Source organism: Monodon monoceros, unplaced genomic scaffold (genome assembly GCF_005190385.1).
Source record: "Monodon monoceros isolate NGI ecotype Baffin Bay Population unplaced genomic scaffold, NGI_Narwhal_1 Super_Scaffold_19, whole genome shotgun sequence".
NCBI lineage: Eukaryota > Metazoa > Chordata > Mammalia > Artiodactyla > Monodontidae > Monodon > Monodon monoceros.
In genome coordinates this window covers 31,036,947-31,063,426 of record NW_021703775.1, presented here as the reverse complement: position 1 = coordinate 31,063,426, position 26,480 = coordinate 31,036,947, and the positions used below count along the sequence as shown (strand labels likewise).

The 26,480-nt window shown below is 43.9% G+C and overlaps 1 protein-coding gene across 3 annotated transcripts in view; it reads left to right on the top strand.

Moving 5' to 3' along the window:
- The window catches only part of PLEK (pleckstrin), a 58,740-nt gene extending 39,644 nt beyond the window's left edge, over positions 1-19,096 (top strand). For all 3 annotated transcript variants that reach the window (XM_029232168.1, XM_029232169.1, XM_029232166.1), the window contains exons 2-9: positions 3,873-4,028; positions 4,277-4,458; positions 6,293-6,384; positions 9,557-9,741; positions 11,373-11,477; positions 15,057-15,140; positions 15,986-16,055; positions 17,392-19,096. In XM_029232168.1, coding sequence (XP_029088001.1) covers positions 3,879-4,028; positions 4,277-4,458; positions 6,293-6,384; positions 9,557-9,741; positions 11,373-11,477; positions 15,057-15,140; positions 15,986-16,055; positions 17,392-17,528 — 1,005 coding nt within the window. In that variant the 5' untranslated portion in view covers positions 3,873-3,878 and the 3' untranslated portion in view covers positions 17,529-19,096. The remainder of the gene's footprint in view (positions 1-3,872; positions 4,029-4,276; positions 4,459-6,292; positions 6,385-9,556; positions 9,742-11,372; positions 11,478-15,056; positions 15,141-15,985; positions 16,056-17,391) is intronic.
- The last annotated feature ends 7,384 nt before the right edge of the window (positions 19,097-26,480 follow it).

Below are 26,480 nucleotides of genomic sequence, written 5' to 3'. Positions count from 1 at the left end.
GGAGCGGCTGAGCCCGTGAGCCATGGCCGCTGAGCCTGCGCGTCCGGAGCCTGTGGTCCGCAACGGGAGAGGCCACAACAGTGAGAGGCCCGCGTACCGCAAAAAAAAAAAAAAAAAAAAAAAGCCTGGGCCACCCAGCTCCATGGTCACCTACCGGTGATGCTCCATTTAAAGTTACAACGTTACTTTCCTATGCTTCTATTTATATAGCCTACAAATGACTTTAGTTATTTTGATAGCCCACATCAAACTGCTGACCAATAGAGCTCCATTTTTTTTCCCCACGCGCCCATTTTCCCAAATCTTCACCAATACATTTTATAAATCTTTTTAAAAAAAGTATTGAAGAATAAGTTTATATTTTGTTTAATTTGCATTTGTTTAAATGCTGTTGAAGCAGTACATTTTTATGTTTATTGGACGCAAGCATTTCTTCTTTTGAGAATTGGCTGTTTCTATTGTTTGTCCGTTTAAAAAAAATTGAGAGGGTTTGTATATTTCTTATTAATTCTAAAGGGTTAAAAAATATATTAAGGATATTAACCTTTAATTATATGATACTATATTATAAATATTCATACCTTTTAATTTGCTTTTCAGTTGTTCAGGGTTTTTTTCGTTGTTGTTTGTTCATTTGTTTTTTTACTGTACAGAAATTCAATTTTTTAAAGTGGTCAAATATCTTGAGCTTTAAGATTTCTTCTTTTGGTATCATGCAATGTCAGACTCTTATGCACTAAACTAACCACTTCCATGATGATGTACAGTGACTCACTTGGAAACTTTAAATTTGACTCAACATTTAAAACCTGCCCATTCTGAAAATGTAATTGTATAGGTTTTGGCCTATAATGGAAGAAAGCAGGCCTATGCCACATATATATTTACTTACATATATAAACCTTATATATTTATAGTATCATAAAACATATTATTATATAGGATCATATTATGATGTGATTTACAATTTAGATATGTTTTATGATTTTATGTACACACATATACACATCTATGAGGTTATATATATATAGCTGGCTAAGTGGCCTAAAAATTGATTTATATTCAAGAATGGCTCAGTGAGAACCAAAATGAAGATGGCGTCTAAGGGGAAATGGAAAGAACATAAAATTAGGAATCAGGAGGCCTGGATGCTAATCTCAGTCCCACATTAACTGGTCAGGTGTACTAGGCCCAGTCACTTAAAGTGGCCTCAGCTTTCTTATGTGTGTGATGAGGATGTTGGTAGATGATCCTAAATGCCTTTCTAGCATGGGCAGTCCGTGATCACACTTCTGGGTTTGCTCTTGGGTGAGCACCAAGAAGGTTAAGGACAGAGAAGGGTAAATATAGCGGTCATGGAGAGGAGGTGCTGTCAGGTTATCCAGGGAGAAGCCAGCAGGTGCAGAGGAGAGAGATGACCCAGAATTCCATCATCCTAACCTAACTAACCACTACCAAGACTGGAACAAAGTCCCACTTTATAAACTGTCCGATTTCCCTTGTTTTACCGAGTATCAGCCTCCTTAATGGGCATAATGCCCCTGAATCCCAAATGATACATCCTCCACCCAGTGAGCTGTCAGACCCTGAGGCTACATTTGAATTAGTAAAGCACAAACTCATTTTGAATAGTTGGCTCCGGAGTAGTTTTATTTTATTTATTTTTTATTTATTTATTTATTTTTGCGGTACGCGGGCCTCTCACTGTTGCGGCCTCTCCCGCTGCAGAGCACAGGCTCCGAACGCGCAGGCTCAGCGACCATGGCTCACGGGCCCAGCCGCTCCACGGCATGTGGGATCTTCCCGGACCGGGGCACGAACCCGTGTCCCCTGCATCGGCAGGAGGACTCTCAACCACTGCGCCACCAGGGAAGCCCGGGAGTAGTTTTATTTTAATGGTCTACGGAAGGAATGTGGTGCTGGCTGACGTCTCCTAATTTTATCCCGGTTCCAAGGTCAAAAGCCCTGAGTGACGCTGGCAGTCATAAATCTTTGATAGGTTGGAAGTGGAATATAGAATTTGAGACTTGAAAGGCATTTCAGCAGTCATCTAGTCCAACTTCTATATTTCCCTAAAAGCACATCCCAAATTTTAGTATGTAGTAGTATCATGTGTTGTTCATTTATTTATTAATTTTTCCCAATTATTTTGAACATTTTCAAATCCACAGAGAAGTGGAGAAAATAGTATGACTACCTATACACTCTTTCCCTAGGTTTATGAATTGTTAACACATGGCTACATTTGTCTTATCTCTGTATTTCTATATAAATATACACACATATTTTTATGCTGAGATATTTGAGAATAAGTCAGCTTATCATGCTCCCTCATGCCTAAATATGTCAAAATATATCTTCTAAGAATTAGAACGTTCTCCACAGTTTTCCAAATTGGATGTACCATTTTGCACTCCTGCCAGCCATGTATGGGAGTTCCAGTTACGTCCTTGCCAAGTCTTGCTCTTCTCAAGCTTTCAAAATTTTAGATGCTCTAGTGGGTGTGCAGAGGTATTTCATTGTGGTTTTAATCTGCATTTCCCTGATGGATAATGACGTTAAACACTTTTTCAGAGGTTTTTTTTTTTAATGTAGTGCCTCTTCCAGTCTTTTGCCCATTAAAAAAAATAGATTATTTGTATTTTTTCTTATTGGTTTGCAGGAACTCTTTATATTATGAGTTTCTCTCTGATAGATGTAAAACAGAAGGACATTTGATTGAAATTATTTCATGTGTTGGCATAGTGTCTGACCTTGCCCATTTTTTCAAAAAGGGAAGTAATTCAGTGCTAGCATGAATAATTATTCTGTATGTTCAGAAAAGAGATAGTGTGTATTAATTTAACACTTTTTTTTTCAGTAACTAAAACAAAGGAAACACTTGGACAAGCAAAATGATAGTCCCACAAGTATTTATCTTCTTTGCATAAATAGTCTTCCTTTTGGGAAACTGGACCTTTATATAGAGGCTCTTTGCATTTTAAGATAACCAGCAGGATCTTCTGGGAACTGGGTGATAATCCCATTTTGTGGTAGTCATGACAGGGTGACATCGTGGGGTCAAAGATAAGAGGCATAGAACCCTGTTCTCTTCCTTTTCCAAAACCCTCCCAAAATATAGATAAAAAAGAGAGACTTCCTTGATGTAGTCAGAATGGTTATCTGTTGATAAAGGGACAGTTGGCATTAACCCAAACTGAAAACTTTTAAAGTAAGGATACTCCTAAAGGCTACACTGACATGACAGCATCATGCTGGCATTAGAGACGGTTCTGCAGGTGATTTTCATACCTCTTAGCCATGCCTGTACACAAGGCTGTGCTCTGAGTTTCTTCCTGATGTTCATATCCAGATAAAATCTGACTACACCAAGGGATGGAAGTAACTGCAGCTAGCATGCCACCATTTATGGCACACGCTATTGATGGTGGCATTTTTCCAGTGAGTCCAGCTTCAGGCATCCTCTACTCTTCAGTCTGAGTCGGCACTTGAGGTAGAATCTATTTGCCATCCCTAAGTTGAATGGAACACAATGGGCAGGGTTGGGAGAAAATAAGCCCCAGATAGTCAACCTGAAATGTACAAGAAGGAGAGTTGAGATTCACACCCTATTCTCTTGGTAATGGCCCAGGAGAGGCTTATGGTCTAATTATAGATGTGTATATATTTTATCTTAAAACTTTTTTTTAAAAGTTCCAGCAGAATGGTATTCCCCTTGTCCCCTGAAGGCTGCTTTCCTAGCAGCCTGGTCACACAAATGTGGGTCGCCTGTGTCCACACTGGCCAAAGCTAGGCTATTTATCAAGCCCTTTGCCACCTATAGAAGAGTTTTAGAAAACATCATTACCCAGCTCTTTCTGTTGTCATTACAGGGGAGCATGTTCAACACCTGGAAACCCATGTGGGTTGTACTGTTAGAAGACGGAGTTGAATTCTATAAGAAGAAAAGTGATAACAGCCCCAAAGGAATGATTCCCCTGAAAGGAAGCACTCTGACTAGCCCTTGCCAGGACTTTGGCAAAAGGATGGTGAGTTGATGTCGTTAACCACCATGAATACCTTGTCAGGGGCTGACCCTCGAGACCATGCATAGCCTGCAATGTGAATGGAGCTTCCTGGGCCAGTCCCTCTCCACACCACCCACCCTCTACCCTGGGCATTTGGGTCTTTCTTGGCCAAGCACTTCCAGAACAGGGTTGGCTCCACTGCTGTACTTCATAAGAGACCTCAGCCCCTTGAAAGGAGTCATTCCTAATGGGATGTGTTTTGATTTCAGTTTGTGTTTAAGATCACTACGACCAAACAGCAGGACCACTTCTTCCAGGCAGCCTTCCTGGAGGAGAGAGATGGCTGGGTTCGGGACATCAAGAAGGCCATTAAATGCATTGAAGGAGGTCAGAAGTTTGCCAGGAAATCTACCAGGAGGTCCATCCGACTGCCAGAAACCATTGACTTAGGGTGATTTTCTTTTTTTAAAAATTATATTTTTTAACATCTTTATTGGAGTATAATTGCTTTACAATGTTGTGTCAGTTTCTGCTGTATAACAAAGTGAATCAGCTATACATATACATATATCCCCATATCTCCTCCCTCTTGCATCTCCCTCCCACCCTCCCTATCCCACCCCTCTAGGTGGTCTCAAAGCACCGAGCTGATCTCCCTGTGCTCTGCGGCTGCTTCCCACTAGCTACCTATTTTACGTTTGGTAGTGTATATATGTCCATGCCACTCTCTCACTTCATTCCATAGGGTGATTTTCTATGTTTGCTTCCCTTCACTCTTCCCTCCTCCCACCCTGCTTCTTGAGGAAATCTCACAACAGATCCTGCTCCAAGGCCTGCTTTGGTCACCTCTGAAGGCTGTATCCACCCTTCCAGGTCCTTAGTACTGGCACTTGGTATACTAAGATGTTTACCTGGGTCTGAAAGAGTGATTGTGGCTTCTCTAAGGTCTAGCAGCTGAGGAGAGGGGGCAGTGGAATTTAAGTTCCCTCATTTTGGGTAATCTTGGCAGAGAGAGAGATGGGGGATGGAGAGAGAGAGAAAGAGAGAGAGAGAGAGAGAGAGAGAGAGAGAGATGCATCATTGTATTTATGAAGTAGCCATAATAAATTACTCTTAAAAGAAAGCTTCAGGATCTATAGGTAGGTAGGAAAAGGCACGGGCTGTGTGTCCTAGTAGGTAAGGTTTCAAGTTCAAGTTCACACATTCAGCAAGGGTGAACACCTCTCCTAGCAGGAAGCCGTTTGTGCCTTGGCCTAGATTAATGACCTCTGATGTTGACTGGCCTGGAATTGCAGGTGATGGTTGTTGCCTAAATGTTGATATCACATGAGCCCCTTTCTCTAGGAGTCTTTTTACTTTTTGCTGGTTTTTGCTTTTATGTGGAACATATCCTGTAACAGGAGCCCTGCCAGGAAGAATTCCATATTGGCTACTTAAATTCCATATTGGTTTACAAAATGGGTGAGGGGAGTCCTTAGGAGGGGACTGAAAAAAGTCCTCTGCATGCCTCCTGCAGGACGTAGCAGGTCACAGGAGTCTGACGAAATTTGTGCATTGAGCATAGAGAGAATGAGCACTTTCTCTCACCAAGAAAGCTTTTTGGTAAAGACCCAAGAGGAGTTGCCTAGTCTAGCTGTAGCTGCTGGTTGGGGTGGTCAAGTGACCACATTTCTAACCACAGCTGTCAGAGCTAAGTGCAAATGATGCTTGTGCTATGTGGAGCCACGAGATCCATGAAAGTGGCCTTGGGTTTTGTTGCTTGCAATCTCTCTGATAAGGCTATCTTTAGTTGATTACTTCAAGGACAAAAATGAGAATGTCTCACTGTTTTGCTTTATCTCCTAATTTTTAGGATAAAGGGATAAGCTTAGTCAAGACATTCACTTTCTGGGAGGCAAATGTCTATACCAGATGATCTCTTGTAGGACACAAAGAAATGGGACATGAGGATTGAGCCCCAAGAACATTTCATCTTTGGCACCTAACTGGGGGCAACTCTCCATCTCAGACACTAAAAATTAAACCAGCAGAGTTTAGTGAATTTAAGAGACGTTAAGTACCTTCCCAGTGCATTTTGCTGAATGTTGCTCAGGCCACAAAGTTATGCGATCATGAACTCTGCCCTCTAATGATGTGCTTATGATCTACTGGAGAGATTAGGCTCAGGGTTCACCTGGGGAGGGGGAGGCTTGTACTCAGGAGCAGCCCCTTCGAGGCGGCGAATCTCAGAGAGGACTGGCCATTCTGAAAACCTCTTACTCATCCATGTGTTTTCATCTGTGCAGTGCCTTGTATTTGTCCATGAAAGACACTGAAAAAGGAGTAAAAGAGCTGAACCTAGAGAAGGACAAGAAGATTTTCAATCACTGCTTCACAGGTAAAAAAGGCCTTGTGAGTCTGAAGTGGGGCTTCTGGGGCAGGCGGTATGGAGGCCTCGCTCAGCCTCACATGTGGGTGATGGATGTAGAGCATGGGGGCGGGGAGTGGGGTCATGGAATGCAGGCTGGTGGACATGATCATTGAACTTCCCCAGCGTGGAAGGAGAAAGAAGGGTGAAACAAAACTTTGTCGTTCAAGATAAAAATCTCAGAAGTTCCAGCTATATCAATCAAAGGGTCATATTTTGTTTTCCAATAAATGGCAGGATGTTGAAATAGACACAGAGGTGAATAAGGTGATAAACAGGAATCAAGATGCCCAATGTAAAATTTAGGTGGCAACATTCGGGATGTCCGAGGCTGCACAGGGTGAGGCATTATGTATTATGGGTTTAGGGAGGTGGTGTAGTGGTTTAAAACATGTTCTTTGGAGGCAGACTTCCTTGGTTCAAATTCTAGCTCTTCAGCCTACTAGCTGTAAAAGCTTAGGCCAACAATTTAGCCTCTCTGTGCTTCACTTTCCTTGTCTATCAAATAGGGATAATCGTAGTGCACCTACATGAAGGCTTGCTGTAACTGTAATGTGTTTAGAACACACGCTAAGTACTATATGGTACAAGCTCTCAATGCAGTTATTATGATTAAGGAGTCACACGTCTGCACAGACAATCAATTCTGTGTTCAGAAAAGAGAAAGAACTCAGGGGTAGTTGGGGTGAATAGAAGGTGGTACCTAAATTCTACTCTGGAAGGCGGGTAGAGTTTCTTTAAGTGTTTGTGGGAAGGAATTCTGATGAGGGCAGTTAGGCTGAGCAGATGGTGAGGACAAAGTTATGGGGCTGAGATTTCCAGAATATTCATCAGGGAAAGAAAATGACCAGCCTGGTAGGACTGATGGTTCCTTAGGGGGAAAAAATGAGAAGTACAGTTCGGGACTAGGTTGTCAGATGTCAGACATGGCCGACTTATGGTGGCAATAGAGGTCAAGAGAGGAAAACACTGAGAAGATACAACAGATGGAATCTGAAGGGCTGTCCAATCAATAGATAATGCGCAAAAAACGGTAGAGGTCAAGGTTAGGAATGTGGAGGATAAAGGGTGTGATCTGGGGTAATGGGGGGAGGGGGTGGGTAGTATCCCAGGGGAATTCAGCCTCAGAGAGTCAAGGCAGTAGCCCATTAGCATGAGAAAAGCCAGGGTTGAGATTTGGAATCCAGATACCAAGAATAAGGCAGGGCCCTAACTCAAGTAGGACTGAGGTTGCTAAGACAAAGCCTCTGGAAAAAGAAACCAAGGGGAAGTTCTGATATAGATCTGGGCACAAGGTCCAGGTCAGACTTATTTCCTGTGAAATGTCTTACTGAGTCCCAGAGTACTGGGCTTGAACTACTTAAGTTCTCTCCACTGAAGGCCAGACCAGATTCTAGAAATTCAGGTGGCTTGAGCCTTCATGTGGGACTCGGGCGGTCTCAGCAGAGAGACAAGTCTGTGGCAGAGACTGGGGCTCAGGCACTGGCGACATGTGATGGAGGACCTTGAATGTCAGGTGATGGGGAGATTAGACTGAAATTGTCTTTCGAGCTTCGGCATGCCTAGCTGAACACATATGGAATCTAGGATTAGAATACTTAAGTGAAGGCCCATTGCAGGTGTAACTCGGGCCTAGGGTCACTTAAACCCTCTGAGTCTTAATTTTCTCATTCTTAAAAGAGGTCTGTAATTACCGCCCTACCTCTTTTACAGGGTCACTACAAGGATTAAAGTCAGAAATGCAGTATTAATTAGTTTATCCTTCTAAAGAAAGAAAAGTGGGCAAAGCATTTTGTATATGAAATTCATGGAAGGTGCACTGATTAACTGCTTTCACTCTTGTTTCAAGGATGGCATATCCTACTGCTCTTGCTTTGATGACCTGGGACCTGTTATGTTGGCTCCCTGGTTGGCTACATTTGTACAGAATACATATGTGTGTGTGTGTGTGTGTGTATATATATATATATATGTATGTATGTATAAAATGTTTGAAAGAAATTTGTTTTATTTATTTACTGATTTTTATTGAAATATAGTTGATTTACAATATTGTGTTAGTTTCAGGTGTACAGCACAGTGATTCAGTTATACATACATATATATACATTCTTTTTCAGATTCTTTTCCCTTATAGGTCATTACAAAATATTGGGTATAGTGCCCTGTGCTATGTGGTAGGACTTTGTTGGTTGTACAGAATCTTTTTCATAAAATGTTTCATTATAACCTGCTAATAATCCAGTTGATGGCTCCTTGCAATCCTCTCTTGAGGCAGAAGGCTGTTTGAATGGCTTCTCAAGGTCTCTGCTAGACCCTTGTCTAAGGTGTGACATTCGGTGCAAGGGACATCGTCAAATTCAAATTTAGGACATACACGTACTGTCATGGTCTTCTCTGCTTAAAAACTTGCAATAGCTCTTCACTGCCCAATATCCTAACGTACCATCAAAGCTCTCCCCACTCACACTGGGCCTTCCTCTCTCTCTCTTGTCATTGTTTGCCTTCTTTCCACCAACTCCTCCCCCCACCGACCAGAGGGGCTGCTTCATGCCTGTGTGAGTCTGTTCACACTGCAGCTCCCTCAGCCCCTGCTGGTTCCTCTCGGCCCCTGCCTGAGTAGATGCTTGGCAAGCATCCAGTCAGTGTCACTTCCTCTGTGAAACTTTTCCTGATGGCGCGCACACGGTAGCCCTGCCCCCACCCACCCCTCCGCGCCTTCCTGCAGATTTGACCCAGCAGCTCCCTGTATCCATCCACAGCAAAGCACTTGTCACAATACTTATCACACAGATCCCCTTTTTAGATTCCCTGAGGAAGCCTCCCCAGTACCCATCACAGAACTTAGCTCCTAGCAGAAGTTCTAGGTCATTAATGGAATAAATGAGTGGGTTAGTAAAAATCATTTCTTTATGCACGCCTTGTTCCTTGAGGAACATGTAGATGTTTTTCAAAACGTTTTACATGGTTCCTTTTGTTTCCAGGTATCTGTCCCATGGATTTCATTTTTCCTTCTTGGAGTAACAGGGAAGATGTCGAGACAAGTCCGACGCTTGGGTCATCTGGAGCTCTCCAGGGGCAACTGTCAGTGGCTTGTTCTTTGGTAAAGAGAGCTAACATTCCCTCTGATGGTCCCATCCAGGTAACTGTGTCATCGACTGGCTGGTTTCCAATAAATCTGTTCGGAATCGCCAGGAGGGCCTGGTGATAGCCTCCTCCTTGCTCAACGAAGGGTACCTGCAGCCTGCTGGAGACCTCTCCAAATACGCAGTGGACGGAACTGCTGAGAACCCTTTCCTCGACAACCCCGACGCCTTCTACTACTTTGTGAGTGAGAGAGCTCCCCACCTACTCCTCCTGGCTTGGGGGCTGCTCTGGGTGGGTTCTGGGTTGGTCTCAGTTCATATCCGCCGTGAAAGAAAGAGCCCAGCCCTACAGCGTTGATCCACGTCCCTGACTTGACAGCTGTCCCCCTCCACCATGCCTGTCACATCCAGTGAGATTGTTTAAAGGAAAATATTGTTCACTTGAATAGTTTTCTTTATTTACTTTTAAAAATTTGCTATATCTATTCTTATTCTAAGCAAGAATTCTTTTATAAAAACTTATTAGGCCCAGGGGCTTCCCTGGTGGCGCAGGGGTTGAGAGTCCGCCTGCCGATGCAGGGGACACGGTTCGTGCCCCGGTCCGGGAGGATCCCACATGCCGCGGAGCGGCTGGGCCCGTGAGCCATGGCTGCTGAGCCTGCGCGTCCGGAGCCTGTGCTTTGCAGCGGGAGAGGCCACAATAGTGAGAGGCCCGTGTACCGCAAAAAAAAAAACAAAAAAAACAAAAACTTATTAGGCCCAAGTACATGAAAGGAGATACAGTAGTGGAAAGAAAAATAACAGGCAAAAATTATGGCCCTCTGGGAGCTTCCTTTCTAGAGGGAGATGTGTAAAATCACAATGGGCCAGTTTTATATTTCCAAATAAACATTAAAATATGTGACTCAATACAAAATGTGTTCATCCAGGTTCCTTCCCCCTGCACCATGAGTCTCCCCGGTGGCATGCTTACCACAGATTGGGAAACACTGTATTGCACAATACGGACTTAATCTTGGGTTACATAAGAAATCTGGCAAAGTGGATTTCTAGGGGGATTTTGGCAATTTCGTTTCTATTTGGGGTCAGAGCACAGAAGTAAGGAAGCTGCTTATAAAAATGAAGTGACTGTCACAGAGAGAGTTTCATTTCACTTTGGGGAAGTTCCCCTGTCAGAATTTTTTTTTTTTTTTTCAGAATTTTGATCTGGTTGTTTATAGCCATTTAAATGTGGGACTCTAAAAATACCCAGCACAGTGGCTCCTCTTCCTCTGTGTGATTCATTGCTCTCTTATAGCTGAGCAAGGCCCAGTCCCCTCCTGACCTCAGAGGATGTGGCTGGACACGTGCTCTTGGTCTTCTCAAAGTGGAGGAGCTGAGTGGCAGAGGGCGTCATGGAGATTGTGTCGTGTGCACAGTGTCTTATAAACTAGCCAACTCCGCTTTCAGGGATTTGGCCATAAGGTTCCAAGAGAAGAAAGGCTTTGAAAAAAGATGTGCTGAGCTAGACTTCCAATATAGCTTGGGGAACCCAAGAAAATGAAAGGATATTGATAAAAACCACACTTGAGCGGAGACAAGAGAGCATCTAGCAACAAGCAATAAGCATCTAGATGGGACTTTCCTGGCAGTCCAGTGGTTAAGACTCTGAGCTTCCACTGCAGGGGGCGCCGGTTCAATCCCTGATCAGGAAACTAAGATCCCACGTGCCACGCTGCAAGGCCAAACCCAGAAACTTTAAAGTTCAGGTTGGAAGAAACCAATAGACCACAGGGGGAAGGAGTGGCTGGAGGGGAGAGGGAGATGGAGATGGTATAAGTAGCAATATGCCTAAGACTGGGAAAATAAACTTGCTCTTTGGTTCCCCAATAGCCAGACAGTGGGTTCTTCTGTGAAGAGAATTCTAGTGATGATGATGTGATTCTGAAAGAAGAGTTCAGAGGGGTCGTTATCAAGCAGGGATGTTTACTGAAGCAGGTGAGTGGTCACTACTCTTCCATTCTAACCTTTCTCCCTTACCAAGTCCTTTGTATTCTAAATCACCAGATGGTATCTTGTTTGTTTGGTCAATAGTCAATTAGAAAATGACACCCACCTAGTGAAAGATAGATGGATAGTTAAGTAGATGATCAAAGTGGCGTTAGGTCAGGAGGACTGAGGCAGACAGGGCAGAAGCACCATAAAATAGGGAAATTCGGGACGTCCCTGACAGTCCAGTGGTTAAGACTCCGCGCTTCCACCGCAGGAGGTGTGGGTTTGATCCCTGGTTGGGGAGCTAAGATCCCACATGCTGTGCGGTGCAGCCCCCCAAAAATAAAAATAAATAAATAAAATAGGGAAATTCTTCTTCTATCAATGTTTCAAGAAAATGCTGACCCTTTCATTAGCTGGAGGATATCAGCTGGCTAAGAGATGCCTTCAAAAGACAGGGCTGTTTCGTGGTGAAAGCACTTCCATTGGCCTATCCCTCCTCCCTGCAAAGTAACCAGGAAATAGGAACAGGCCATACCCAGAAGAGGAATATCATAAACCACTGAGGGCACGGAAGTACCATTTCAGACTGTGGGTAGGTCACGGTGAGACCAAATCCAGACCAGCTCTGCAAGAGCAGCAGCAGACAAAGGTCAAATCTGCTCAGAGGGTATAGACTCAGTAATTACCAGGTGTCCACCAGTACTGGCCACTGTCAGTCTGGAAGGCAGGGGCTGGGGTGAGCTGAAGAGCTCTGGTTAGTTACCAGGCTCCAAGGCACGGGATGCCAAGAGGTAAGAGAACACAAGGGCTGGAGCTGAGTGAAGAACTCAGGGCCAGCACCTCTACAGGAAAATATGTGAATATTCAGGGTGAAACAACTGAGGCTAGTGTATGTTGTCGAGAAGCCAAAGCTGCTTTTTAAGGCCAAGGTCTTGCCCTCGTGGCTGTGCCGTGAGCTGTCTTAAAGGCACTTCTCAGTACGTAACGGAGAATCTGGTTGCCATAAGGAGACTTCCATGCATTGTCTACAGGTCCCGTGGGACTGAGAGATTTGACTTATAATAGGACCCTGAACTTCCAGGGTGAAAAGAGAAGAACCAAAGTTGAACGTATATTTATACTTAAAAAGGAGAACGTTGATATGGATTTTGAGTTTCACTAGGGGAAGTAGGGCATTAGTGTGGAAAACTTACTTTCACATCAGGTTTTGAGAGAACGAGGTCCTAGGGAATAATACAGCCATGGTTTAGAAAGGATTCTAGACTATTCTAATAACTTTTATGACAGGGTGCTCACTGACTAGATTAAAGGACGAGCATAGGAGCAGGGCCAGCCTTATACAGGGAAGGATCTGGCAGCTGCCCATAGGCAGAGCTTGTCCATCACCTGATTTCTCATTTGTTCTGACAGACGTTCCTACGTTATCTGGCTCTTTCATTACAGGTGCTGAAAGGTGGCTGTTAAAGCAGGAATCACTTAGGGGGGGGGAGTTTCATTGTTTCCTTTTTGTTGATGTCTTCTATAATTCTATATTGTTATCAGCCATGAAGGACTTTTCTTGAGTTAGTTGATCTGACAAGCCTTAATTTAGAGCGGAGCCCTGAGGAAACTGAACATGAAGGTTGAAAAGGGGTAGACAAAGTCCCAGCTGGACTGGACTTGTGTATCCGTGGATCTGGAGGAAATGGCGTGGGGCAGAAGCCTTAGTGTCCTCAGCCCGTGGACAGCATCAGCTAAGGCAAAGAGCAGGCACTCATAACAAGAATTCTAGAAACTGACGCTTTATAAAAGCCATTCTGTATGTGATACTGCAGATAGAAATATTCTCTGTTCTCCCATATGACTCTACAGCGTTCCTCGCTCCATGCTTCAGGCAAGTAAAAGGTTCTTTGGAGCTGAGCTCCTTGACCAGACGACCTGCCAAATAACTTAGACCCATTCCTGAAAGCTCTCTTTAGACTCTTCTGACCTGGCATTATGAAGGAGACACAATTTGCTAAAATCACAAATGTTTCATCGCTTTCTACACAAGCGCAGTGAAAAATTTTGGAAAATTTGTATATGTGCCTCTTAGCATGTGGTGCTTCAGAAATAGCAGACAATATTCTTCATATTGGCAAGATAGAAACTATATATTTTCTAATCTAATTTTTTTAGCTTCTGGAGTTGTCATTTGAATTTACTGTGGGAAATCATAGAATCAGGTTTAACATAACATTTTAAACAACTGCTATCAGCTAATCGAAATAACTGGGTAATTCAAGGCAATTACAAACAGATATGAAGGGGCTCCCGTGTGCCAGGTGCTGGGCATGGGAGAAACAAAGATAAACAGACACAAATCCTGCCTCAGAACCCACAGTCTAGACAATGTCAATGTTTAATTCTATGGGGAAGGGCCAAGTCCTATTCTTCATCATGTCTGTCACAACCACTATTGCTTCCAATTTCCATTGCTGCTACCCATTGTTAGTCCCTAATGATTTTATGCCAGGATTGTTGCAATCATTTTTTGATGATCTTCTTATTACCATATTATCTTACCCCTGGCTTATCTTTAACCTAGCCAGCTGGTCCATCCTGTATGTTGTCACCATATTAATCTTCCTAAAATGTCACTGTAATCTTTTTGCTTCCAACTCAAAAGCCACCAATGACAATACCCCCATGTTTCATTTTTTACTGTTTGCTTCCACTTTTCCAAACCTGCCTCTGCCGTTCCTCATGAGCCCTGCCTTCTAGCCTGACTGGTCTTACTCATCAGGGTCTGAATATGCCTTGGACATTCCCACCGCTGCTTTTTCTATTGTCAGTGGTCTTCCCACCCACCTCTTTCTCACCTATATAACTCCTGTGTGTCCCACGTGGATAAATGTAGGTTTTTATGAGGCTCTCTTTGACATCCCAAACCCACAATTACATACCCTTCATTTAAATCGTTTGAAACCAGGACCTACTGTAGAGCACAGGGAACTATACTCAATATCTTGTGATAACCTATAATGGAAAAGAATCTAAAAAAGAATATATATACGTGTGTGTACATAACTGAATCAATTTGCTGTATCCCTGAAACTAACACAACATTGTAAATCAACTGTATTTCAGTAAAAATTTAAAAAACCCCAAAAACCAAAAAAAAATCCCAAATTAAGTTTCCAAATAATAATAAATATTTAAAAAATCCTTTGAAACTCATTACCTATACATGTTATTTGATTTGGACATTTGCTATTTTATATTTCCACATAGGTTATAAACTCTTGGAAGCACAGGGCCATGTCTTAAATCTCTTGATAGCGCCCCATTACCTAACACAGTACGCTGTACGTAGCACTGTCTTATATAATGCTAAATCTGTAAGACAATCTTAGAAATAACTTAATCCATGGTTTAATAACATCTATCTACTGCTATCTCTCTGACAAAGGTCTGGGCTGTAGCCTGGTTTCTCCTGGAGTTAGGATTTCATCTTTATTTTTTTCTTATTTCAACTCAACAAGACTTATCACGTAGGTACTAGGTGTACTGACTGATGTGAAGAACTCATCCTTTCCTTTTCTGTGTTGATCTTGGATACAGGGGCATAGGCGGAAGAACTGGAAAGTGAGGAAATTCATTCTGAGAGAAGACCCTGCGTATCTGCACTACTATGACCCTGCTGGGGTGAGAGGCTGTGCTCGATAAACCCATCCCACTAGAAACCTCTGCTGCTTCTGTCCACTGGGCTTCCCAGGCCCCTTTCTGCTCTGCCGAAGCCCCTTTCCTCTTCACGATCCCCTCTTCTTTTTCCTCACCGTCCTCTACCTTTTCCTACCCCTTCTTATTGCAAAGATCTGAGATCTTAGGCTTTGAGGCCAGCAGAATCGCAGGGATGGGAGAAAATATCACTATATGGTCATTTATTTGGTCAACTCAACAGAATTTTCTTTGTTTGCCCCAATCTGATATTTTCAGAGGAACTCAACCAATCCAACACTGTGCTCTTGGCTTAATATGCAAAAAAGTGATAATTCCTCTTCTAGGCCTACTTCAGTGAAAACACTGTTTGAGTCCAGCCATTTGGGCTGTTGATTATTCAGAAGAGGGCTTTTTCCTCAATAAAATGAGCCATGTCTATCTGGGTCGGGTCCTCAGCCTCTGCTTGCAGTACAGGGCTCTTCGATTCCCTCCTGTGGAGGTTATACTACTATGTCTGTTGCCTGGGGCCAAAGGGCTCTGGAAACGTGTGGTCCTTCTCTCATGGGACGTGATGATTCAGCCTCACTGCCTTCTCTGCCTGCCACTTTCCTCCGGATGTGAAGCTCAGATTGACTTGTGTCTCCTCTTCCAGCTTCCACACCTCCCCGCTGTGTAAAGTGAGGGATGGAGGCTCCAGAAGGGGTTCTCTTTCATCTCTTTCTGCTCTTATCTACACTACAGTGAGTCTGTGTGGCTTTTGCACCAACAGGATAAAGTATACCCATACATTTTACTTTGGAAACATAATGAAGGACTCCTCTCTCCTTTAGGGAGAAGATCCCTTGGGAGCGATTCGCCTGAGAGGCTGTGTGGTGACCTCAGTGGAGAGCAACCCAGATGGTAAGAATGAATTTTTGTGGGAGAGAGGTGTGTCTACCCAGGCTCCCTTCCACACCTGGGCACCCTGAGTCAACAGCACTCACTCCATCACTCCCTCACTCAGGCATGAATGAATTTACTGTCTGAAAACTTTAGAGAGACCCAAAGCTATTCTCTCCCAATTGCTGCACTGGCTCTCTGGGCTTCGGGGACTTGGAGCGGTTTTGTGGATGCCTTGAATAAATCCTAGTGCAATGCTGAGAAAAATCCATCACCTCAGAACCGGCTTAGATGGAGACACTTGTTACCTCCTGATGCCTGAGACTGAGCCGTGACGTTCCTTAAAGGGCACCTTTTATAGACCAGGAAATATCCCACAACAAAAGGAACATTTGCGCCGTGAGGCAGTGTGGGGAGCAGGAACTGCTCCTGGGTTATAGTTAGGTCTAGGTTAGTTAGTGAGTGGCACAACTTTGCGTTGAGTAGCGTAACTAATCTGGGCTCTCCCGTCTCCTCCGAGAATGATGGAGTCGCACCAGATGACCCTTGGGTCCTGATCACAAGTCTATGATTTGGTGATGAAATGACCATGTCTCCTCAGGTGTAGGGATGAGTGGTGTCAGTGGGAAGATGTGGTTCGGACATCCAGACCCTGGTTTCTCCTTGTCATTTTGGGTTTATGAGGTTATAGAGGCTGACAAGAAAACACTGCAGCTGCAAAAGCCGAGATTTTTACTATTCCTGGATCTGCTCACTCGCCTCTCCCCGTAGGGTCTTCCTTAGGGTTGGGGTGGACAGCGTGCTGCTTTGTGATCTGAGATGGATGTGTTTTAAGTCTTGTCACAGTACTGGAAAGTGTGCTGCCTTCCGACCTTTCAGCAAAGAGTCTTACTTAGCCCTTGATAAAAACCAGTTCAGGCTATACTGATGGCACTGGTGGTGAATCTGGGTTTTTTTTGATGTTTTAAAAAAATATATTGAGGTCAGCTCTTGGTTTATATTGTGAGTGGAGGAAAGATACTCACTGGACAGTATTACAGGGTAAAACACTATTTGTGTGCAAAAGTGAGAAATTTAGTTTGCTTATAAACTATAAAATGTTTCTCCTTGAATGTTTTACTTCTTAAACACACATACACACACAAGCACAAAATCATACTACATACCTGTATATATAAGCACTATATAGATAATCATATAATGAATATGTATGATCATACAGTGATAGTAAGTTTGAGAATCACATATTTAAATTTTTTGGAACGCTTGAAAAATGGGGACTTCATTGCTTGCAGAAGGAGGATGAACTAGGGGCCATTCTGGTGCCCATGCCCACCGTCACTTTTTCTCTCACCAGGCAAGAAGAGTGAAGAAGAGAACCTCTTTGAGATCATCACGGCTGATGAAGTTCACTATTTCTTGCAAGCGGCCACCCCCAAGGAGCGTACCGAGTGGATCAAAGCCATCCAGGTGGCCTTCCGGACGGGGAAGTGAGGACACACCGGCGACCTGCACCACCCCGCTTCCCGAGGGAACCTCATGGATAAGCTCGGTCCAGGACCTGGCCACTTCTGCGACAGATCAATGAGAAAGGGCCCGGGGTGGGACATTGTCATCTTCGGGGGTCCTGAATGTAACTAACCACGTGCTGCGTGATGTTCGCCTACACCGACCGCATTGCTCACTGAAGCCTCTCTGCCACTCTCTGTGTCCCCCAGGCAGATATGACAAGCTGTGTGGCCTGGGGACGTTGCTTACCCTCTCCAGGCCTCAGGTTCCTCCTCTGGAAAATGAAGGAGTTGAACTAGGAGAGCCCTGAGGTCCTCCCTAGCTTCAAAAGCCCCGCGATTCTAGTACCCATGGCAGTGCAGCCGGAGTCCCTCTGTGGCCTTCAGAACCTGAAACAACTCTTCCCTTTAAAACCGTTGCCCATCTGTACTAAGAGCACTAGGTACAAACCTCTTTTTTTCCCTTTTGCTGCCTTCTCTTGCTCTTGGCCACAAGATCATATATCACGGTCAAGGAGAACCCTCTTCCTTCCTTGCCCTACCCAGAAACTCCCTGAGAGCCAGCGCCGCAGTGGTGGCTTTAGCTTGAAGCCTTGTGACGACAACCTGGAAAATTATGTCTTCTGAGAAAAAGACCCAAGGAAACCAGGGTCCACTCCACATCCTGAAGCTGCCCAAAGCAGACGTGTTCCACTCGCACTGGAGACTGATCTGACTCGGGGCTATCTTTGTCCCTTTCCAGAGCATTTCTCTACCATTTTTTCTAATTAGGAGCAGGAACTCCAAATCTGCAAGATTCTGTTTCATTTGAGTGTTTACAGAAAAAAGTGGCCAGAGGGGTTTTCTCTATGGGGTCTCTCCATGGGTGAAGGGGCTGGACAGCTGCCCGCCTGAAGTGTCCCCCCCCAGCTCCAGAGGGTGGAGGGGCTGGATCACAGGCCAGCTGATTGGCTGATGAGTTTATACAGAGACAGCTCTGAAAGGACTTACACCTAGACAGCACGTGGAGGTGGCCGTCACATTGTGCCATGCCTTCAGTTCTTGAGTTAAAGATACTGTGGTTGTGCCTTGAAGCATATGCTTTAAGGACGAGCTGTCCGGTCTCCTGCTTGGCCTCTGAGGGGCCTCATGGACCCATCACCAGCCAGCGAGATCTGACCTAGATTCAAATTGGGTACGTGTTTTCAACTTTTGACCCCGTCCACCAACTGGTGATTCTAAACCAAAACTGAGAAGGAAATCTGGTATGTGGTGCAGGTGTATTTTCCAACCTCAGATTTTTAATTTTAAGGCCCTAGTAAGGAAAGGAGAGCAGAAAATTCTCCCTGGTTTTATCAGCTCCTCTCTTTCCCTTCCCCAATTCTACACAATATCCTTGAAGCTATTCCTACCTCCAGATTGTTTTCTCAGTGGCCGAGAGATAAAGACTACCTTTTCTCTGATTCTTTAGTAAACTGTATTAGAACATGCATAGTAGTTTTTCTATATTCAGTGTTAAAAGTATTTATTAATATGGAATCAGTTTTGAGTCTTGAAATAAATGTTACCATGTTTAGCGTCTTCTTGGTACCATGACTCTGATGTTTTGCCTGACATTAGTGACTCCCCCTTTTTACCGCCTACTTTCCCTTACCGAGGATAACACCGTCTGTCATCTCTCAAGTTATCCCAATGACTTTGCAATTTTTTAAAAAACAAAGTTAGTGTATTCTAGGGAGCAAGATTATAGGGAAAATAAAATATGGGGAAAATAAAGATAAGGCATAGGGAAAAGGAAGATATACAGACAGTATATCTTCCTATTCCCTAAGTCTTTATCAGTAATTTTAAATTTATGAGACCTTGATTATAATGTTTAGGCAAGCAAAAGAGTCTACAAATGGCCATTATTTTTAAGAATGCAGAAAATGATTTACATTAGAGGAAAAGAAGTTTCCCACTGAAATGTGGCTAAGTATGGTTGTGCAGGGTGTGCACTGCTTAACTCCAGGGAGCATTAGTCACACTGTGGTCTAGGTGATTGTCACCTCTTGGGATTTGCATTGTACAATCTGCACATTTATATATTGTGGTCTGCAGAGAATTCAAAGCATCATTATGGCTTCCTAACAGGGGCAACTGGAATGAAGGTGTCACTTGCCAAAGTAAATACTTAGAGTATAGGTATAGATATTATGTCTGAATCCCTTTGGCTTAGAAATCATATTCAGGCCCCTTCAGCACAGAAGTAAGCAAACCCACATGGGGCTGAGCCCCAGAGAGACAGAGATTGCCCTCAGTGATATGGGTCAAGGCAAGTACTACCTGTCAATTCCATTTGAAGAACATTAGAAGCTGGAAAAAGGGCTGCTCAGCATTTACCCAGGGTTCCAATTTAGAGTGGGGAGAAAAATAAATTGGAAGAGAATCATTTATGGGAGAATTAGGAAAGAATATATAAAGGGGGGAAATGGCTTCTTGCAATCATGTGACTGATAGCAAGTCAGAAAAATAAAGCATTAAATCTGATAAATCTAACACCCTTTTGGGGAAAAAAAAAGTAGAAGGAGGCCTTGTAAGGTGAGAATCTTCCACTCAGGTGGAGAACACAGTACTAATTTAAGGAAAGACGTTAAGTGTCTCATAGACACACATACAGTGACTAAAATCCTACCAAAGGGAGACGGCTTTCGAAAGCAGAACGAGGAACTTGCTTAGCTGAAAATAACAACCAGTGTCCCAGTGCTTGTTTGTAGACGTTCGAGAAAGCTAAACAGCGCATCCACATCATTTCCTGTGGATTTCAAGGGAAGCCTCCTATGGACAAACCCTCCTCCACCGCCGGCTGCCACCCCATGTCACCCTTAGGGTAAAAAGGAAACCACAAAAGGAATTATTTAAGATTTCATGTTGTGTTCTGCTATGAATGAGGAGTTTCAGAACTGCATAGGGTGCTGGTCCCCATGTTTACTGCAGCATTATTTACAATAACCAAGATATGGAAGCAACCTAAGTGCCCATTGATGGATGAATAAAGATATGGTGTGTGTATATGTATGTATGTGTGTGTATATATATATATATATATATATATATATATATATATATATATGTATAGTGAAATACTACTCAGACATAAAAAGGAATGAAATCTTGTCATTTGCGACAACATGGATACACACTGAAGATATTATGCTGATTGAAATAAGTCAGAGAAAGACAAATACTGTCTGATCTCACTCATATGTGGAACCAAAAAAAAATGAACAAGCAAAATAAAACAAAAACAAACTCTTACATACAGAGATCTGATTAGCGGTTACCAGAGGGGAAGGGGGTTATGAGATGGGCAAAATGGGTGAAGAGGTGATGGATGGTAACTAGACTCACGGTGATCACTCTGTAGGGTATACAGAAAAGAGAATCCAGTTGTTGTGGGCTGAAAAAATCCAGAGAATATAAATTACTACTTGTGAAGAGACTGATAATTTGTTTTTATTTTAATATATCGTAGGAAAACATTAAAGAGCAAATGCGTGGCCATTTTCCTTTGATGTTCTCCAGAGCTTTACTTTACACTGTAATGCTGTACACCTGAAACTTATAAAAGAAAACAAAACTGCACAGGGTGAATTAGGAGATACCACAGAGGAAAGGGTGGAGGAAAAAGAAAGTTAGAAGAAGCTCAGTTGCAAGAATAAACTCCACTTGAAATGATGACCCTCAGTGACTTTGGCCCAGCTTCAGGGCAAAGGGAAGGTAAATTCAGATTTCACTGGAGGAGAGAAATGAGGATAGGAGAAGAGTGCTTATGACGCCACATTTGCTACTGGACTTTGTTTGACCTGCACTAAGTTTCAGGAGAAAGACGCACATGGGTGTTTCTGGGGCAATCAGGTGATACAGTGGGAAGTACAGTCATCCTGGAGCCTGGGACCTGGGTTTGAAAGCCCTGTCTGTGGCTTACTGTGTTTGCAACACATCCAACTATTGGCTTCTTTATCCCTAAAATGAGAATCATAACGTCCCCCTAATAGGACTGTTGTTAGGACTCAGTGAAAGAATACCTGTCAGTCCCCTGGCACGTGTGGGCACTCAGCAAATCCTAGTTTCCTTCCTTCTGACCTTTCTGCCATAGAAGCTGTTCGTGGTAATCCAGGTTTTCAAGGCTCTGTAGCAACGGCTTTCAACTTTCGAATAATGTCAGAACAGCCTGTGGAATTCTTTGTCTGAGCCTCAGTGTCAGGGATTCTGATTTCCTAAGTGTGCAGTGGGATCTGTAAGTTTGCACTTCTACTTTTCAACAAAAACGAGACGTGTAATTTTAATCAACATTAAAGTTAAAAACTACCAATAAAGTCCTTCAATCCCCACTGCTTCTAGTGTAGACATTGAAGCAATAGCCTAGCTTTAAAGACTTTTCAAGAACTGGCCTCCACCTACCTTTCCTAACTGATTGCTCCTTTGCCCCCTAATCTCCACCTGTCCTCTCTCTGGTCCTTGGGAGACCAGCACCCCCAAGGGCACCCCTGAGGCATAGAGCACTCTGCTCCCTGTCTCTTTGGCTCTCTCATTTTTTTTTCTTTTTTTTTTTTTGCGGTACGTGGGCCTCTCACTGTTGTAGCCTCTCCCGTTGCGGAGCACAGACTCCAGACGCACAGGCTCAGCGGCCATGGCTCACGGGCCCAGCCGCTCCGCGGCACGTGGGATCCTCCCGGACCGAGGCACAAACCCGCGTTCCCCGCATCGGCAGGCGGACTCTCAACCACTGCGCCACCAGGGAAGCCCCGCTCTCTCATTCTTATTCCTCCTTCAAGTTCCAGCTCGATGCCGTGCCTTAGCTCCCCACGCCTCTCCCTTGTCCTTCTTTCCAAGTCCATGGTAGACCTTTCACCTCTGAAATTCTCCATCATCTTTTGAATCAAGCATTTAGGAACAGTTGCATACCGTGTTGCTTGAAGTTACCAACCATGCTTCCTGATTTAGGGTTTGTGTTCTTTGGGGTAAGAAACGTACCTGTGTCTTACAACTCTTTCAATCCCTCCTAACACCTAGTTGAGTGGTTTGCGTAGCAGGCACACTATAAATAGCTGTTGGTTAAGTAATGTGTATGAAGTAATCACTAGTCACAGTCAGGAGGCTCCTGATACATCGCCTTGAGCTTAGGGAGATCACTGAAGCTGTAACAGCAAACAATTCCTGTCTGCTACCACCATTCTAAGGACTTTGCAGACATGAACTCAGTTAATGTTCATAATAACTCTAGGACATTTATCCCATATTATTCCCATTTTACGGATGAGAAAATTGTGGCCCAGAGAGGTGAAGGGACTTGTCCAAGGACACACAGCTAGAAATTGTCAGAGTCGAACTTCTAGCCAGCTCTGGTTGACCCCAGAGTTCATGCTTTTAACCCCTACTTTAGACTTCCCCTTCATAAGAGCTGAAGTTTAATTAGTGCTATGAGTGCTAGGAACTTGGCTACATACCACACAAGTTTTTCACTTAATTTGTACAACAATCAATTTTTTAAAAAAAACTGGGAGATATATTTGAGTCCAGGTTCTGATTTTAACTTGCATCATTTCACTATAGTTAGTAGCAGTTTATGGTAGAATGACCCCACTTAGAATTAACCCAACCATGTTGTGATTCCATATCTGCCTTTGTCTAGATGAAGGCTATTTTGCATCATCTTTTCCGAATTAATCTGCTAAGCTCTTGATAAACATTAGCTTCCTTATACTTAATCTACAGGTAATGGAGGGCATTATTATTATTATTTTTGTTGTTGTTTTGTTTTCTTGGCGGTACGCGGGCCTCTCACTGTCGTGGCCTCTCCCATTGCGGAGCACAGGCTCCGGACGCACAGGCTCAGCGGCCATGGCTCACGGGCCCAGCCGCTCCGCGGCATGTGGGATCTTCCCGGACAGGGGCACGAACCCGTGTCCCCTGCATCGGCAGGCGGACTCTCAACCACTGCGCCACCAGGGAAGCCCGAGGGCATTATTTTGATTGGAAAGAAGGGAGGCAGGGAAAGAGAGAAGTTGCATGCTATAGAAGTGATGCCGAGGAACAATTGGAAATGGGGTAGACATTTGTTGGGTTGTGTCCCCAGTTTGCGAATGAAGGAAATGAGGTTAATCATATTGCTCAAGGGCCCCAAGCTGGTCGCCCAATGAGATTCAAACACAGGTCAGCCTGGCTTCTGAATCCTGCTGCTTAAGTGCTCTGCTCTGTCGTGGATATATCTGGCTCTGACCACCATTTGACTCTCTATCTTGTTGCCATGGGAACACCCAGCTTACTACACCCACCACGCATGCTCTGTCAGCTGCAGCAACATTTCCTGTTAGGCCAGGGCCACCCTCTAGGCTTTTCTTTATCTAAAGGGAAACCTCTGTGGTTAGGTACAGCTATGCAAATAGCTCTGCCCTCTTGATATTGGTTTTGAGGCTTCTGAGGATTTTATCCTCTAATGTTACATGTGGCAAAACATTTTCCTGAGTTGATTACTGTGTATGCGTCTATATATGTGTGTGTATATACACACACATATATACTTGTGCGCTTATTTGTGTATTTAAACTTTTTAACCTAACTCTACTGATATCACCGGGTGTATCACAGGAAAAACTGCTATGTGGTCAAAAGCCATGTTTTGTCAATAATAAGAAAGCAAAACATAATAAAAAGGGGGACATTTTACTGAAGGCATGTGGTTGGCAGATAAGCACATGGAAAGGTGCTCAACGTCATTAGTCATGAGGGAAACGCAAATTAAAACTGCAATGAGATGCCAAGGCAGGCCTAGTAGGATGTCCAGAATTACAAAGACTGACCACTCCGGGTGTGGGCAAAAGTGCAGAGGAACTGAAACTCTCGTAGGCTGCTGGTGGGAAAGAAAAATAGTTGCAACCACTTTGGAGAACAGTTTGAGAGTTTCTAAGACACTTAAACATACGCCAGCCATTCCACTCCTGGATATATTTCAAGAGAAATGAAAGCATATGACTATGTAAAACGTATACAGGAATGTTCATAGCAGCTTTACCTGTAATAATCAAAAACTGGAAACAACCCAAATACACAATAAAAGGTTAATAAAGAGACAAATGATGTATATTTATACAAGGGGATATTACTCAGCAATAAAAAGAAATGAATATTCAACATGGATGAATCTCCAAATAAGTGTGGTGAGTGAAAAAAGCCAGACAAAAAAGAGTACCTACTGGATTGATATAAAGTTCTACAAAATGCAAATGAAGCTACAGTGACAGACAACAGTGGTGGCCTGGGGATGCGGAGGAGGGCAGAGAGGAGTGGAGGTGGATAAGAATTTCAAAGGGAAAAGGACATTTTTGAGAGTGATGGATGTGTCCATTTATCTTGATTGTGGTGATGGTTTCGCAGGCACATACATAGGTCAAAACTTACCAAGCTGTGTACTTTACATGTACGCAGCTCCTTGTATGTCAGTTTTATCTCAATAAAGCCATGCTTCGCACATGAGAGGCTTTATGTTTGGGGTTTGGCAGACACAAGTGTCCTGTAGCATGAGTAGCTGCTCGTGACTTTTTTAGCTGGACCCCCCTGCTCTCAGCACTCCTGAGGGGCTAGTTCAGAAGTCAGCGGAATTTAAAGCACCCTCCCTTGTTTCCTTCCGTAGTGGAACGAGGAGCAGCTGACAGTACAATCTGGATACCCAGAATGCTTTGGGAGTGTTCCGGCGAATGCAGATTTCTTGCTCTTTGCATATTAAGCGGGCAGCTTCCTAATATCAAGTGTTTAACTTGATAACCTTCCTAAAGCTGTAAGGCCAGGCTCCTGCCTTCCTAAGAAGTGCAGTGAAGCTGCCTGAGATTCTCTTTGCTGACTCAGGAGCTTGCCTTACTGGAGGTGGGCCTTCTGGGCTTCAGCTACCATTGCCGGGGGTGGGGCAGGAGAAGGGAATGGGCAAATGCGGAAGGAAGTGTTTGCAACTGGACAGAGTCAGGGCACCACTAGGAAGCTTTCTCTGAAACACCCCATGCCCCCTCTCCGCCCCCAATCTCTCACATTGACCTGCTGTCTTGTGACTTGCGTCTTTATTTTAAACTGTAATATAGAAGAAAGTTCCTGTTATTTTGGAGTTCTGATCAGTTGGGTCTCGTCCAGTCAAGTGTTTCCTATAATTCCCATAATCAAATTTCCCTTTGAATGGCAGCTCAGAGGAAATAGATTGTCTGATGTGTGCAAATCTGTGAAGCTGAACACACTTCCAAGAAAGGCCAGAATGACAGAAAAAATGATGGCTTAGCTGAGGAGCTCACATTAAAATTGAAGTGTGGTTGGCTTCATGTTCAGACAAGGAAGACTGTAGTTCCTTCTAACAGGGCACTTTTGACAGAAGATCAACCCACTGAAGTCGAATAAATTTAAATGACTGTGAATTGTTCTACCCCTACTACAGAAGGGAGTTTTATCTCCTAGTCAGTAGGCAGATCAAAGGCCAGACCTCCTTCACAAGTTCCTAACTAACCTCTTTGAGCCTTGCATATGCATCTGTAATATAGGGAGGCTGGCACCAACATTGCACCGTTGACCTGAGGATTAAATGAGATCATGGAAGTAAAATGACTTAGGCGGGCATGGATGGTCAACATACAATAGTTTAGCAAGATGTTAAAATGGGATTCTTTTTTTCTCTATTTGGCTGATACCCTTAAAAAGTCCAGGTACTCCCACATCAAAACAACATGGGGGGCTTCCCTGGTGGCGCAGTGGTTGAGAGTCCGCCTGCCGATGCAGGGGACGCGGGTTCGTGCCCCGGTCCGGGAAGGTCCCACGTGCCGCGGAGCGGCCGGGCCCGTGAGCCATGGCCGCTGAGCCTGTGCGTCCGGAGCCTGTGCTCCGCAATGGGGGAGGCCACAACAGAGAGAGGCCCGCATACCGCAAAAACAAACAAACAAACAAA